Source organism: Numida meleagris, chromosome 3 (genome assembly GCF_002078875.1).
Source record: "Numida meleagris isolate 19003 breed g44 Domestic line chromosome 3, NumMel1.0, whole genome shotgun sequence".
Lineage (NCBI taxonomy): Eukaryota > Metazoa > Chordata > Aves > Galliformes > Numididae > Numida > Numida meleagris.
The window spans coordinates 54,521,878-54,538,644 of NC_034411.1; the positions used below are offsets into that span (position 1 = coordinate 54,521,878).

Below are 16,767 nucleotides of genomic sequence, written 5' to 3' on the forward strand. Positions count from 1 at the left end.
AAAAAGAATGAGCAATGGAGCAAAGCAAAACATTTTCTCAGTTGAAGAAAAAAACAACAAAAAAAGGACAAGTGACTGAAGTAAAAAAAAAAAAGGAGTTTCTTTTGTGAGCAGCATTATTCCAGAAGTTCTGAAGATTTTCTTGTGATCCAAGTCATTCAACTTTGTACAGTGATGGGCAGGTGGAGACTGTGGTTCACCTTTAAACCTCTTTCAGATTTGCTATCTAGTGCAGAATAACTTCCAACAAAAATTGCCTCTTTACCTCAGCAGCACGATTCTGTGAATATGTTTCAAGATCTGGCTTGATACCAGCTTAATGAAGTTCTCCAATTTATCAGATCGTCTGTTTAGATTTGGGCAAGCACTGTCTGTGCTTAATGCAACAAGATCTTTTTATACAGAAGAGATTCCAAATATATAAAATTATGATTCCGGTAAGAGATGACACTGAAGTTCTTTCAAACTGAATTTTGATAGAGATAAGGCTTAAGAACATGCATGCAGACCTAAATAAGTCCCGGAAATGTTCCTGTACTTTGCACATTTCCGGGCATTTTAATGATTCATTTGTGTTAAAACTGATTTTTGAATTAACATGCCCCCCCTTTTTTTTTTTTTGGGGGGGGGGGTTCTTCCAAATAGTAAGAAGTTTGTCGTGGTGAAAGATCTATTAGACAGAGGACTAAATACAAATCTTTATACTTAAGTACCAAACAATATAGTTAGCTCCCAGCATGAAGTTGGCATGGGAACTAGTTTGCAATAGCTTGTGCACACAAGCAATCATAATTTTTAAAGGACTGCCATGCCATACTGTTCTACGGATTGCTATAAAATGAGGCTAAAAACCAACAAGTCTTGAGTAGATTCAACAAAATATAAAATTAATGCCATGCACTGGAATCTCAACTTCTCTTGCCTGTTTATATGTTTATCAAGTATTTTTCTTATTAAATTGAAATGTGCAAAGTCTTGCATGTATATAGTCATGTCTTCACCTGTGCATGTATGTGCAGGTACATACATGCCTGTACGCATGCACGTATGTGTACATAGAGAGTATGGTGCATCCACTCAAACTCAGAACCTTCCTAAGAGAACTCTACTTCGTACTCCTTCTCGCAAGTGACAGTAAAGGATATGTAGTAGAGGTAATCATAATATTATACTCTTTAGAAGAGACATTCCCCAAGTATTGCTGTGACAAGTTTCCCCCCGTTATACATAACATTTTACTTGTGCCACATTTTTCAAAGACTTCCACCTGCCATTCTCTATTTTTTGTTCACTCATGCTAAAACCAGGAACTAATAATTTTAGGAAACTCCTAAATAATTGCATTTCATCTCTTCAGCTCTGATCCCTCTTCCTCTGGTGACAGCAAGCAATCATTTGGACAGAAGAATTATGCCAAGAGTAAAACATGGCATTCTGTGAAAACGTCTCCACTCTCTGCATTTACAGGCATATGAGGTAGGAGCACTCCTCATCTTTGTTGACAGTTTCACAAATTAAATATCAGAGCTGCAACTACACAATACTTTGCATGAAGCAAAGCTAGACCTTACATGAAGAGCATTAGTGCCAAATGTTAAGGATATAAAGTTGGTGTCAAAAAGGGGAAGAGCAATGGGATGCATTAAGATCGCTTAAATGCATTGACCATTTATTATGGCGATTATCGATCATACTGCTCAGACAAGGCCACTGGAAAAAAAACAATCACCACTTTTTATTTTGGACTTTGAAGCTTTTTGAGAAACCATACACTGCAAACCAGCTGGCACTGAGTCAGTAGAGGACGCTAAATAAGATCACATAAACCTCCATAGACCATTGTGGAGTACTGTATGAGAAGTACGCCCTAGACATAAATAAAATTAGGCATTTTACTTAAGACAGAATGCTGATACAGCAGTCCATAAGATTATATACATATGGACAACACAGCACTTAGACTGTCAGGCTCCTGGCAGCAACCACACAACAGAGGATTTCACTGGCCAGGCACTACCCTTATTACGTTAAGCAAGAGAATAACAATTAAACTTAGGAAAAAGCTCACAAGAACTTATGTCCTTAACAGCTCACTGTACTGGAATGTAGCAAAGGATAAAGGGTCCTCAGGAAAGAGAGGCTATGAAGGTGGCAACATGCCACTAAGTTTCTATAATCCCCTAAGAGGCTACAGCTGTACAGCTGCACATACACTTACTACCCATTAGTTTCCTCTGCTGCATACAGGTAGCAGTCTGCTTTCACAGTGCCTCTAACATAATGCTGTTCTGCACACACTTCTTTGATCCTCACACCTTCACTTCTCTTCAGGTTATGGTCACTCCACCCTGACACTTCTAGTTCAAAGCCCTCCTCACTAAGTTATCGAGTCTGTTAGCAAACATGCTCTTCTCGCCCTACTTTATCAGACAGATCTTATGCCTGCTTTTCAGCATCCATAGCTCAAAAGAGGGCCCTGTGGTTGTAAAAAAAAATAAAATTGTCACTTCAGTGATTTCTGGTGTGAGGTTTTACAAACAATAATTATTTTCTGTTTTAAAACCATTATTCTTAGCTGAAAGTTGCTTTGCAATCTAAGACTGACACAATAGATACGTGTCTATAGGCATAAAGTAATAATCAAATATAAATTCAGGAATTCAGAAATAAATTGGTTTGGAAATGTCCTTTTCCAAACCAATATGCAATACTCAATTTTTACAGATTTGAATATATATAAACGAACACTGAGCCTTAATCACTTACTTTATATTAAATTTTAAAGCCTATACTGTTCTGAATTCCCAAAGTATGTTATATCTGGCATAGCATAAAAAGCAAGCCTGTGGATTAATATTTCACAAAGTGAGATACAGACATATCACAAGCCATACAACTGCAAATGGTGTAGAGGTTTGCTCTCTCATCAGAGAGAATTTGAAACTGGTGAAGTTGTCCACCTACCCTACAAACAGGTGCAACATCAGCTCTTGAATTGTATGTTTTCTATTATGCCAACCTGTACATATTAGGCATTTTAAACACTTTTCTGGAGAAAAAAATAGTTTTCTCCTCTGCTAATATTTCTAACTTACCAAGTGGTTTCAACATGGTTCCACTTGTTAAGAAACAGAGAAGCAGCTAATTTGTATCAAAGCAGCCAGCTTTACTATAAAACACTCACCAGTACTTACTAGTTTTACTGGGAAGCCAAGTGAACATCTAAACAACTTCAGCATACATACTGAGGAACAACACTAAAAGGCTTCCTCAGATACTGTTAAGATCAAAAAACTTTGTTATAAAAGCTTCAATAACAATAAATCATGGAAACGTACAAAGTCACTCAACTACATTCATTTTAGAGGTTATTACCTTCCTATCAGAGACCACCACAGTTGGGCACAACTACATGTGGCAGAATTATGTGAAAAGGCCCACAGAAAGCATCTGTCACTGCAGAGAGGAGTGACTGACCTAGTTTTTAGGGGAAGAGCCCATGTATTTTCAACATATCTTATGATGTGAGGAAACATCTGGGAGCAACATTAACTGTACTTCACTATGTCCATGCCAGAATTATTTTCTATTGGAAGCAATGTTAAGAAGGATTATCTATTCTATGCAATAAAAAAATTACTGTACCTCACAGTAAAATCATAGGAGCAAGAGGCCAATAAAGTTGCATGGAAAGGTGAAAACTGTAAGAAAAAACAGAACAACTTTTAAAGCAAAAATCATGAGCAGATACAGACTTACAGTAATTAGAAAGTTACCAAAGTTTAACTATTTAACACGATGTTGCAACAATACAGACTACATCAACAAATTTCCTCACCATGTTTTCAATTACAGGGAGTGTTCTGAGAGACCCTGGATCAGTTTTCTTTCATTACAGCACTTCTAAGTAACACTGCTGTAAAGTTAAGAACTTTTAGGACAGTCATAAACACTCAAATTCTGCTTTTGGCTGACAACCTAAGCGTCATCTCATTATACACAGAAAATTTTAGAAAAGCTGTGCAACTTCAAAAGTTAAGCTTGAGCTATTGCCACAGCTGCCAAGAGAGCAATGAACATTGTAACATGCAGAACATCGCTTGCTCAGGATTGCTATGTACAGCCACAAAAAATAGTCTGTGTTTGCATTTGCATTTTCCTCTTCTTTGTAAAGTCTTAGGGATTGTCAGGAACACACTGGGAAGGACCCAAGATTTATTCTGGGGAAAGGAACAAGAGAAGAAAGAATAAGGAAAAGACATGTAGGAACTACTAAGAGAAAGGAGAATTTGTGCGCTAATTATATCATCATCTCCTGACAACCACAGCACTGAAGCAATCAGCATGTCAATCTGTAGTGATGCTCCAAGTTCAGCAGCCAACAGGTGAACTCAGGAAGGCATGCCTTACAAACCATGTTGTGTTATATTTAACACAACCAATCAGCCTCTTCTCAGCCAAGAACAAGGGAGGACACGAAATTAGTAGACAAGTATTTAAAGAACACCTTCGCTAAGCTGTAAAATTCTGCCAAAGACTTGATTGTTTTTGAATCTGTAATATCAAGTTCACAGTAGCAGGTTTCCCACGTGCCCCCACTGCATATTTAACCAAACGTTTTCAGATGAAGCAAAAACATCTTTTCAAAGCTGAAAAGCTTTGCCACTGACCTTAAATATCCTAGAAAATTACCATGCAAACAAACAAAAACTTAGAAGAGGGCTATACATTAGATAATTTGTGTAATGCCTTTCTGCTACAAAAAGAGAGGACATTATTTTAAAACTTCTGTTCCCCTTAACTGTGAGATACCATGATTTTATAATCTAAATAGTTGTATATTGTCAGAAAAGACCAACACATTGTGTCCATTCTAACCGCCAATATGTCACAGATCATTCCTCCAAATATCTTTTTAGGCAAAGTCAAAGGTGTAGCTATATTTCAGTATGACACTGAAAGCACCTAGGAATATGAGACATCCAAATTCACTAACGCCAAGATCTCCTCAAAAGGGCTTGAGATGACCTCAGCGTGCTGCTAGTGCCCTGTACCACAGAGAAAGACCACATGCAACTGCAAGAATCCTGACAGTATAATGCTGGGTCGAACACCCTGCCTGCCTTGGATCTTACAATCAACACAGCCCTCAACAAGTGAACAGAATACAAGAGACAGGCAACTGAAGGCTGTGATTTCATGGTTGGTTAAAACTAATTTAAGATCGTGCTGCTGCCAAGACTGGTGGCCTTGCCCTTCCTTTCCATCCCAGACTGTATACTTATGCCCCCTCCTTTGTGACACAGCTTTTAGCTGTGCACTTGAGAGATGAAGAGGGTCAGCTTAGTGATCCAGACAGAAGCTAGCCACTCTAAGGGACAGGACTTCCAGCAACAGCAGTCAGTAGAGCCAGCCTGCTGCGCAACTTTGTAATTGCTAGTGCCAGCACAGTGGAGGCGGAACGAATGTCTCAATTTGGGTAGCATCCTGGTGTAGCTCATTGTAGCCTGTTGGTGAGTCAGACCACACAAGCATGGATACACTGTACCACCTCTAAGTGCCAGCCTACCTTCTTAGATCTCACATCCACAGAGGCCATGTCTATTCCCAATGACAGCTTTGAAAGCCTGCTAAAATGGATTAGAAGTCATATATTCGCATGTACCTCTTCCTTACACAAGTACACATACACAGTCACAACACTACCTCCTTAAAACCACTTAAGGAATTGACCTCAAAGTTGGGTGTCAAGAAAGTTCTACCGCTAGCCAACTCCTAAGAATCATTTAAAGGTATCTCAGGAAACAGGAAGCATGACGGGCCACCAAATGGAAACTTACCTAAGATTATGTAAGAATACAAAAACACCCTAATTGGTCAGGCCAACAGTTTTCTAGCCCAGTGTTTTGACTTCAATAAGGGCAACAGAAGATGCTATATAGAAAGAGACCGTGAATCCAGGGTCCTGTCATCTATTTTTTTTCCATATGATATTTCTAGCTGCTGGAAGAGTGTTATTAGAGAATCACAGAATCACTGCAGTTAGAAGAGACCCTTACAGATCATCTAATCTATCCTCACTGCTCAATGTAGGGCCAACTAAAGCAGGTTGCTAAGAGCCACATCCAATTGGATTGTTAATATCTCCAAGGATGGAGACCAATGTTTGAGCAACTTCAAAGTAAAAAAAAAAAAAATGTATTGCTTAAATGGAATTTTCTGTATTTCAGTTTGTGCCCAATCCTCTCATTAGATACCATTGAAGAGAGGACTAATTCCATAAGTCTACCACCTGATGTGTCAAAGTACTTACATCTGTTTGTAATATTTGAAAGCTCATCAATCTGCTAGACATAAAAAAAAAGTTTTAGTGCTAAATTGAACAGTTTTGAACAACTCTACCATCTAAAATCTTCAACACATTTTTTTCCTAGTTCTTAGCTCATGTAAAATACTATTGCTTGAAGTGCACAATTAAAGCGTAACAATTCACTGATAGGCAACAGAGAACAAACTGCAACTTACTTTCACTCTTCTGACAGCATAGGTATGACCAAGCAGGATGAACACTGGCTGCCGGACATTTCGCAAATCCCAGCCTTTCAAACTGCAGTCAACCGCACCAGTTACCAGCAAGTTCTGATGATTCCACACAACACAGATGCATTAGCACAACTTACTATTGAATTGCAAAGAAGTTAGACAGATCGTACAATAAGACAGATCAAAAAACATAGATGAATAAATCATAAATGTGGACTCCAGTATGTAAATTAAAGACAACAGAGAAACATGAACTGTTTCTCCACTAAAAAAAATATACTGCCCAGTGAAAGAGTGAGCAAAACTTCAGATCTATTTGACCATTTATCTGTAGAAACAATGTTCTTCAGGAAATGCAGCTAGCAAATGAGAGTAAAGAAGCAACTAGACTTGCTTTTATTCCCGTATAATTAGAAGATGCATTAAAGTTGCAGAAAAAAAAAAACACCCTGCTACCTAACAAAAGTGGCTCATGTAGGAAAGCACTTGGACAAACAGGATTATACCTCATCATACTTGCACCAGTCACAGCTCAAGATCTCAGCCTGGTGGGCTGGTATCACAAGTCTGACTCCTGGGGCTTTCACATCCCAAATTCTTAAAGTCTGGTCACCTGAAACAAAGAGAAATTCATTCAGCACTGATCAATCGAGTCTGGGACACAGTTAATCCACTAGTATTTAGGTGACAACCATTTATTAGTTCCATGAAATATAAATTATTATAGGAGGACACTCAGGTCAAATAAAGTATGGATATAATAGACAGAGAAGTTAAAGCAACGTGCAAAAGGAATAAGAACTTACTCTTGCTCTTCCTTTAAAAAAAATAATTTCACTTTATTACTAATGCTTTAATTACTCTTTAAAATTCTGATTTGATTAAAAGGAACCCATGATGGAAGTTGTGTCTAAACATCCATGATTGGTACAGAAAGAATAGATCAATATTGTCTAAACTAAAATCTTTGTTTTACAATGCTACCGAAGAAATTTCTCTATCAGCAACACTTCTGAAAACCTTCAAATTGGTTATCATCAGCATGCTGTTTAAATACAAGCATTTTGATGCTTTTGAAGCCCAGTTGGTCACTCTCCTTAAAAGGTACCGAGGCACAGGAAATCACAGCTCCTTTCAATAATCCCCTGTTTTACTTCCACTATTTTCAGGAGCAAGGATAACTGCTGCTGTCCATACGAAGAGCGCTCCCAGCTATGTCACACTGCGCTCAACTGAAGCCCTAAACATCCCCACGACGGTTATAAAAACAGTACAGCATATGGCAAGAAGAATCACGACCAGCGGGATCTTGGCAGAAGTGGTGCATGTCCATCCGCCCTCTGCCAACCCTGCCAACCTCAGGACAGATTTCACCTCAAGTTTTAAGTCTTCTGGAGATGCAACAACAGACTTCTTAGAAACCTATTACTTTAGTTTCATCAAATAACATGGATTTGAAGGGGAAATTCATATTGCACTACAGACAGAAAATATTTCTAAGCAAATAAATGCTTCCCCAGGTGAAATAGAATGAAATGCTACAGAGATCAGCCACTGTAGTGTTATTACAGCCAAAAATGTTTGGAAAAAATACTCAAGGCAATAACAACTTTGACACCAAATATACAATGGTCCCAGTTATTTTTCGTTTTTAATAGAAAATGCTGACCCACAAGAAAATCAGTTATTTTCCATTTTTCCTTTCTTTATCTTCCCCCAAAGATGCTATACTTAGCTGCCATTCATCATGGCTGGCACTAATTGTGAAATACTTTTAATGGAATAACAAAGCAGGCAGGTGAACCTTTCAGTCAATAGAACAAACCGAACTAAAGCCAAAGGCAAACCCAATTTTTCTATTTAAGTTCTGAATGGAATAATCTGTTTGTATATTTTTTAATTTATCTGATAAACAGTATAATCATGATACATTACACATTTTAGCAAACCTCTTTTTTGCTTCAACATCTTTCCGTGACCTCAGAATACATATATATTTAATTTCAATTAAAATTGCTGTGAAAAATTGGGAATTCCCACATTCCACATTTCCATAATTTCTTTAAATCTGCATTACAAATTATTTATTTTTCCCATGAAAAAGCAGAAGTAGGATAACTTATCCCAACTCATGGGAACGGCATGAAGCTGTGACAGAGGAGGTTCAGGCTGGATGTCAGGAGAAGGTTCTTCACCAGAGGGCGGTGAGCGTGGAACAGCCCCACACTGCCAGAGTTCAAGTGGCATTCAGACAATGCCCTCAGTCTGATTTTTGGGTGGTCCTGCGTGGAGGCGGGATTTGGACTTAATGATCCTTATGGGTCCCTTCCGACTCAGGATATTCTATGATTCTAATCATAATAATGAAAATACAAGTAAAGCACACCTAATAAAATCACATTCATTAGGAGTCACTTCCAATCCGCATTCCAAAGTAAGCAACCACTAAAGCGGCCAACATTTCCCCCACAAAATATTTCTATTTTTGTAAGAAGCAATTTCTCTATAGCAACAGATTTTTGCTGGTCTGTTAGATAATTATGATTCCGGATTTGTTTGTATATTATACTTGCCTTCTTTCATTTTAATGAATATTTGTGAAATCTTGGACGAAGCAATAGAACTACACAATATATACTCATCTATTCAAAATTAATGAAAGAGATGCTAATCTACATCATCCCCGTATGTGAGATGATGACTGCTAATGTGAATGATAATACACAATGAAGAGATAAAGTTTATTTAACATTTAAATTTCATGTAGGCTTTATACTGGATTTTTACTCACAGATGTATTTAACCTATGCTCATTAATTATAAACTCTTAAGTTCTATGACAACAACCAGGTAAGCAATTACTGCCAGACAGTACAGAAACACAATGTAAGCTACATAACATAGATATTTAGGATTTTAATAAAAAGCAAGCAAATGCTACCTAAAAGCGGAAAGGATTCACCAAGACAGATAAATTCCACCCCCCCCCCCCAGGAATCAATGTATGATTAGCAAACTTTATTTAAAAAGATGAAACCGACTTTTTTTTTTTTAAAGTTCTAAAGCAAGAAGAAAGCTGATCTTCTGACAATTTATTGTAGGAAAAGAATTCAACATAAAAGACAAGGATTGATATAGATGTAACATCAAAGAAATCTCAAATAAAGCAACCAGTTCTGCAGTGTCACTGAATGAGTACAAGTTAACAAGACTTGCTTATTTGTACATATTTTATTATAGACGGGGAAAAAACAAGAGATTAAAGTATTTAACTAGAATCAAACAGAAAATCTGTAGGATGATAAAGAATAGAACCCAAATCTTGAGGCTCTCAAAACCATTCTTTCTGGACATATTAAAATACTTGTGCTGTGCATTTCTACCATAAGTAATACAAACAATCCTACAACAGGATGAATAAAATTCATGATATTTCACACAAAGAGACAGAAAAGGAGCGACACAAATATCAGCTTTGTTTAAATTATGCAACAGGACTCTGTCAAATGCACATAATCTTTTGGAAGTAGCAAAATCTAAATATCAAGTAAAGACAATTACAAGAGGAAATGTACTTTCCAACTGGTAATTTTTCAGCCTGATATGAAATGCTGAAAGAAAAAAATTAGAAGAGCCTCTACTTACCTAAGAGCAAACCTCAGTCTTTTTTTCTGAAAAAAGTAAGTTGCTTAAAAAAGGTGAAAAATTTTATTAATCTCAGAAAACACTGAAATAAATGCAATATTGAAACAATTTTTATTTCAATTGACTTAACTTAGACTGCTGTATTATTAAACTGTTCTCTAGCAAATGGAAGTATTTGCTACATACCTAACACTAACCTAACACCCAAAACAAATTAGTTCACTGTAAAAAAACTGCTGCTGTATTTTTATTTTCAACATTTAATGATAGCTTTATATTATAACATCCTAACATTAAATATTACAACCTGAAAGTGCTTCACTTTCTAGTACGTGCTACATACAACACTTTGTTATGTTTAGCATATGCCATAAATTGAGGGTCAAGCTCATTGCCTGAGAAGTATTTCAGCTTGCATGTTAGAGCTTCATTTAGGAAACCTTACTGAGCACAAGACATGGATGAATTTGCAACTATGTCAGTATCTCTTGAAGCAATAGGTTCCACATGAAAACATCCACCTCACTTCATTACACAGATTTACCTAAGTGTGCAAACAAAAGATATTTGAATGGCTTGTAGCATAATCAGCAGTTAAGCTAACGCGCAACAAAGCACAATAACTCCACAGTCATTTTACTTTTTAGATGCTTGACTTCTACAAGGACCATGCAGTAAATAGAAGCCTCTTATTCTTTTATCCCTTTAAGACTAAGATTCCAAAAATTAAAAAACTTCCCCAATCTTGCAAATTCTCGAGCACTGGAGGCAACGATGGAATGATGTTGGAAATGATGGCATTTCTTCTAGTGCATTCAACAGACCAATAACCAGAAAAGAACTCACAAGATCTCACAAGCAAAAAAAGGACCTCAGCCCTCTCACCCACACCTTTCACAAATTCATGGAAATAAAAACTTCCAGTAAAGCATTTTGGAACTTATGTCAAACCACTACCATAGGAGAATACAAGATTATTTCCTACATTTTTTTTTTAGGAATCTATACAAACACGGAATCACAGAATCATAGGGGTTGGAAGGAACTTCTGGAGATCATCTATTCCAAGCCCCATGCTGAAGCAGGTTCCCTACAGTAGGTTACACAGGAAAGCGTTCAGGAGGGTTTTAATATTTCCAGAAAAGGAGATTCCACAGCCTCTCTGGGCCCCCTGTTCCAGTGCTCTGTCACTCTAACAGTAAAGAAGTTCTTCCCCGTGTTCATATGGAACTTCTCATGTTCCAGCTTGTGCCCACTGACTCTCGTTCTGTCATTGGGCACCATTTAAAAGAATCTGGCTCCATCCACTTGACTATTGTCCTTTAGATATTTATAAACATTAATAAGATTCCTCCCTCAGTCTTCTTTTTTCCAGGCTGAACAGTCCCAGGTCTCTCAACCTTTCCTCATATGGGAGATGCTCCAGGCCCTTACCATCTTCGCAGCTCTCTGCTGAACTCTCTCCAGTAGTTCACCGACTTCCTTGACCTGAGGAGCCCAGAACTCCAGATGTGGCCTCACCAGGGCTGAGTAGTGAGGGAAGACATCTTTTGAATTACTTGCCTGCAAGCCCACTTCCCATCAACTCCTCATTTTGCCTTGTGCTACTTCTGAAGGAGGAATGTACAGTCAAAAGCCTGCAATTCCACATCTGGTCCAGGAACTGACATACAGAAAACATTCTTTTCTTGAGGAGTTCCACTTCAGGCAGTACCTTTCCCACTAATTCAGTTGAAGTACACCTTCCCCAGTTCATTCTTTCCCTCATTCAGATCCCAAGCATAGAAAGGGATGCTATCCATCAGCTGCATGCCAGCTGACTTCTGGACCTACAGCCTGACAACCCCTCAGCCACACATTGGTCAATAAAGACCAGCAGGAAGGAAAACCAAGTTTTTAAAAGGCCAGTCGGTATGCCATAACTGTCATTCTAAACCTGGGCTTTGCCAATTCCATAACATTCACATTTTCATCTGCCAGTATCTTATATGTACTGCAGAATACTACAGTTATGCAAATGAGAGTAACATGGTACTCATTAATTACTTCCCATTGGTAAACTTAAAGAGCAATAAAAACATTTGACGCTATAAAGGATGCTCTCTTTATAAACCATGGGACTGAACAAAGGCTATGGTTCTGCAATTGTGGAGGATCATTCAGTAGAACTGACTTATGTTTGCTTATATCCTAATGCTGTGTGTATCTGGCACTCTGTACGCGCTATTCATCCATTTGCTCTCCAAGATATTTAAAAAAAAAAAAGAGAGAGAGAGCGCTTCTGGGCAAATGACACAATGACTCATTAAACCCTTTTAGCCATGAAGTTAGTTATTTATGTCATTTCTTTAATGACATTTTCCACATTGCTGTTTTATCAGTGTAAGGCAGACATTTACCAGGGCTATGCGCTGGTACTGTCTGTACACCTGAACGTCCTGCTTATCAGCTCAGAAATTGTTACTGACTTCACAATAGAACGTATTTACATATACAGAATTAACAGATTGCTCCGTTACTATTAACATGCCCCAGTTTCAAACAATACAAGATAAGTCAATTACTTAATTGCTTTTCAAGAGTACCAGTGATTGTACATAATGACTACAGCACTAAAGTGATAATGCTCTACACATCCCTGTAAATGTTAAATGGAAGTATATTAGATGCTGAATAAAAGCTAATTTAAATGATATATTAGACATCCATTTTCCATAACATAATTGCTTTTTACCGGCTCCTGTACACAAAGCTAGTCTTCCTGTATGTATCCAGATCAAAGACTTAACAAACAAAATATGCAACATGTAGTATTGAATTATTTTTCAGCAGTTTTATATTACAGTCATAGGTTTTTCATTTTCTTCACTCCTATACTTCTTCTAGTCTCATAAATGTTTGAGAGGAAAGGCATATTCCAAATGCGAGGATTTAACCTTGTGATCTTCAGGCAAAAGTTATCTAGGCCCAGAACGGTCATTATGAGCAGTTATTTTGCTGTGTCTTGCAGGTGTGTTAGTTTGTGAACAGTAAGAATCTAATTAGTTAAGACAGTATTAAACTCCTGCTGGTATCTATGTGGATTCAAATAAAGGTAGCAAAAGGGCAAGAGTGAGGCAAGCAAAAACTCCTAACTCTCCCTCCCTTCTGCTTATTTTCAGAAAAGAACAAGGGAAAAGGAAATTTACTTAAATTTCCCTACATTTGAGGTAATTTCTAGGCATTTCACCTAAATTCAGTTAAATCTGAAACATTTCATTATCACTGTTTTTTCCAACTACAGTTGGAACATGAAATAGTTAATTTCTGGTTTAAGTACTAAGATTTTTCATGGTTAACATCTAGGTGAGTGTATGCTTGTGAGTAGGTGTGTGAGGTGGTATGAGAGAAGGGAGACAGGGAAGGAGAAAGAAAAAACAAATTATAATTCTACAGCAGCTCAGCTTTCCTCAAAGAGGGAACCCTTCAAGAACATCCTACAGAAAGGTTATTGTTTAAAGTATTATGTAGTTAAAAAAAAAAAAAGAGAGATGAAAGGAAGTTCAAGAAGTGTCCCTCCAGGCACATTTTCCATTAGTAATTTTCAAGACTGCACAAAGTTACAAGCAAAGAGACTGTTAAACTTAAGGTCAATCCTCCCAGTAAGTATATCAAAGAAGAGACAAACTGTAAATTAGACAAGATGCCTAATTAGCTATCATGTTGAGACTGCAGTTTTTCTCCAGTTCCAACTTCAGCTCAGTAGAAGTTCAGTTACTGGTGAAATTAAGCTTTCTGTCCCATAATTTCCTACAGTATAGAGAAAACCAGTATCTGTATTGATTTTTTCTTTCTCTCTCATTTCTACTTGCTTACCCTCTTGAGACCTAAATAATTTCTGTTTGAACCACCACAGAAATCCTACAGGCTTGAAGCTAGAGACACTGAATGCAGTAATACTAATCTACTGATATTTGTATTGATGCAGTATCTTATTGGCCTCAGTTTCCCAGCAAAAGCTGTGACTCACAGCATCACTAACTCCACCTTTGTGCTGTTGGACCAGAGTAACATCTCTTTGATAGCAGATACATCCAGCTCAATTATGAATGGGTTAGTCAGCAAGTTCCATAGCATTGGCAGAAGTAGAAAGCATGATATATGATTACTTTTCCAAAGAACATGACACAGTGATCTCCCCCAGTAATGGTAATTGACTGCATTTTTCTCAGGTCTAATAGACTGCTGATGCTTGAGACAATTTGATCAAAAGTGTAAGCCAGAACTAAAGCTTATAACATATTTTAGCGGTCAGCAGCAGAAGTTGGATGAAAGGATGACAGCTACATAAAATAGGAAAAAAAATGTCACAAGTCACTAAAGCGACTACTAGAAAACTGCTGATCCTTGTTTAAACTGCCAAGAGAAAAAATTAAAGATGGTAATAGAACCTACAAATCCAGCTGCAGCAGTACATTTATCTTTCTTTCTTCCATTTTTATCTATGACACACACTACCATCTGCTGGAGAAAGTGCTGAATGAATATAGGCATTTTTGTTGTTGAGAGAACTTCTTTATCATTGCATTTACCTGAAGCAGATGCAAAACAACCAGGGATGTGTGGAGACCATATAGTGCTGTAAATGACCCCGTCATGGCCTTTAAAAGTGCGTAAAGACTTTCCCACTGCTGGATCCCACTGAATAAAGTAAAAAGAAAATTGTTGAGGTGCACATGCAATGAGAAAAGGTTTAATGAATATAAAAGTTTTATGTATAATAAAAGGACTAAGTTAACTTTTTTCATAGAATATCCCAAGTCAGAAGGGACCCCTAAGGATCATCAAGTCCAGCTCCTGATTTTACCATGTATCATGAAAAGCACTAGTATACTTAACCCAATACCAGCTGAAGGATATAAGAACATCTCAGTTAAAACAGAGCTACAGTTTCAGTTTAAAATAGAGGAAAAGTAAATCGATACTGATCCTTAACATAAAGAACTATCAGCCTCAAAGCAAACTGCATTTTTACCTTCAACAAAAGCCAACATACCAGCTTGGCTGTTTGATCCCATGAACCAGAAACGACTAGCTGCTCTCCTCTAGTTTGGCTCCAGTCAACACTATATGCCTGTAAGTGATACAACAGCCTAGTTTAGAAAAAGTATTATAAGTCTGACATTCTAGTTAGCCATTAATTACATTATACATAAATACATTAATTCTAGTTCCATTAATTACACTTGGATTCATAATCAGCTAAAAAGCCACACTGGTCAAGCATCACAGAGCTGCCAACAGTGCCATTTATCTGAGAAAAAATTAAATTCAATGTTTCAGTCTGGCATTAAAGGCACATATAGACTTGGAAAGGTATCCAAAAAAGTAAAGCTGGTTCCAAATGGAGAAAGGAAAAAAAAGACATAATTCAAACTAATTTCTGATCTCTGATCCAATTTTATGCAAATATCTACATTATGAGAAAGGAAATCAAGGTATCATTCAGCTACTTGCGGGCATTTTCCTTCCTACAACCTATTTCAGACTATGCTGGATCCAGCGTAAATTGACTGGTTTTAACTTATTCGCGTATTTCCCAGAAGTTGAAGGCAATCATTGCCCACAGAAAAGAACACAGTGCATCACCTGCAATTTTCCTTTTTCATCTTACAATATTCTATTTCCATACACTGAAAGGCTTATTGCTCTGGCACCCTTGTGCTAGCTCCCTTGTCTGAGAAGATTATAATCTAAATGTGTAAGATGACCACACACTATTTGACAAAAGCCAAATAATAAACTGAACAGTAATTCTTCTGTTTGTTTTTCCAAACTGTCTTTCTCCCCTTGACTATTCTACCTTTGTCAGCTTGCTACCAGTACCACAGTTCTCTTCTCAGTCTGTCTGCTCCTATTAAAATAACAATAAAACAAACAAGTCATGCTCATGTTTTAAGAACAGATGACATCACGGGTCTCCTAAGCGGCTCCTGAACTCCTTGCTAACATGACCCTCTCTCCTTCCCCTTGAATCCGGATGATGTTCTTGCATTCAACTCCTAATCTGATGTCATTTGACAATGCCCCAAAACGCATCACTGCACAGTATGCCTCATCCATGCAATAGTCCTACAAACTCCGTTCACTCCAAATGTTTGGCTGCCACACACGTGTCCAGAATTTTCAAGAAAGAAATGCATACCTGAGAGATATGCACCTGGGTCACACAATTCACCTCGCCCCACATATTGGGGAATGCATCAGATCTACAGCAGAGCGAACACAAAGTGCACATATGGCTTACAGCTCAGCTATAAGTTATCAGCATGCAGATCTGTTGAAGACACGTTGAGACAGTGATCTGCACGCATATGGCAGACACGGCTGTGGCTGCCCAGCATTCTGCAGCTGCATCACAGGCAATGGTACCTGGACAAACTCTCCTCCAGGCAAGCATTACAAGCAGAATAGAAAACAGGCTCAGAAAAAGCAAGAGCTATTTTCATTTGGTATGAGGCAGATCCAGGTAATGGAAAGAGAACGAGGAGAAGAAAGCTCTGGAGAACAAAACAAGGATCGCTTTTATCCTTCTTACTT

General features: G+C 37.7%; 1 protein-coding gene across 2 annotated transcripts in view; it reads right to left on the reverse strand.

The window, feature by feature from the left end:
* PEX7 (peroxisomal biogenesis factor 7) overlaps positions 1-16,767 on the reverse strand; it is a 35,645-nt gene that overhangs the window by 14,476 nt on the left and 4,402 nt on the right. For both annotated transcript variants that reach the window (XR_002436669.1, XM_021390908.1), the window contains exons 4-8: positions 15,224-15,301; positions 14,760-14,868; positions 7,050-7,156; positions 6,526-6,639; positions 3,646-3,701 (exon numbers count right to left, since the gene is read on the reverse strand). Coding sequence is in view for 1 of the 2 variants with exons in the window: in XM_021390908.1 (XP_021246583.1) it covers positions 3,646-3,701; positions 6,526-6,639; positions 7,050-7,156; positions 14,760-14,868; positions 15,224-15,301 (464 nt within the window). In the remaining variant the exon portion in view is untranslated. The remainder of the gene's footprint in view (positions 1-3,645; positions 3,702-6,525; positions 6,640-7,049; positions 7,157-14,759; positions 14,869-15,223; positions 15,302-16,767) is intronic.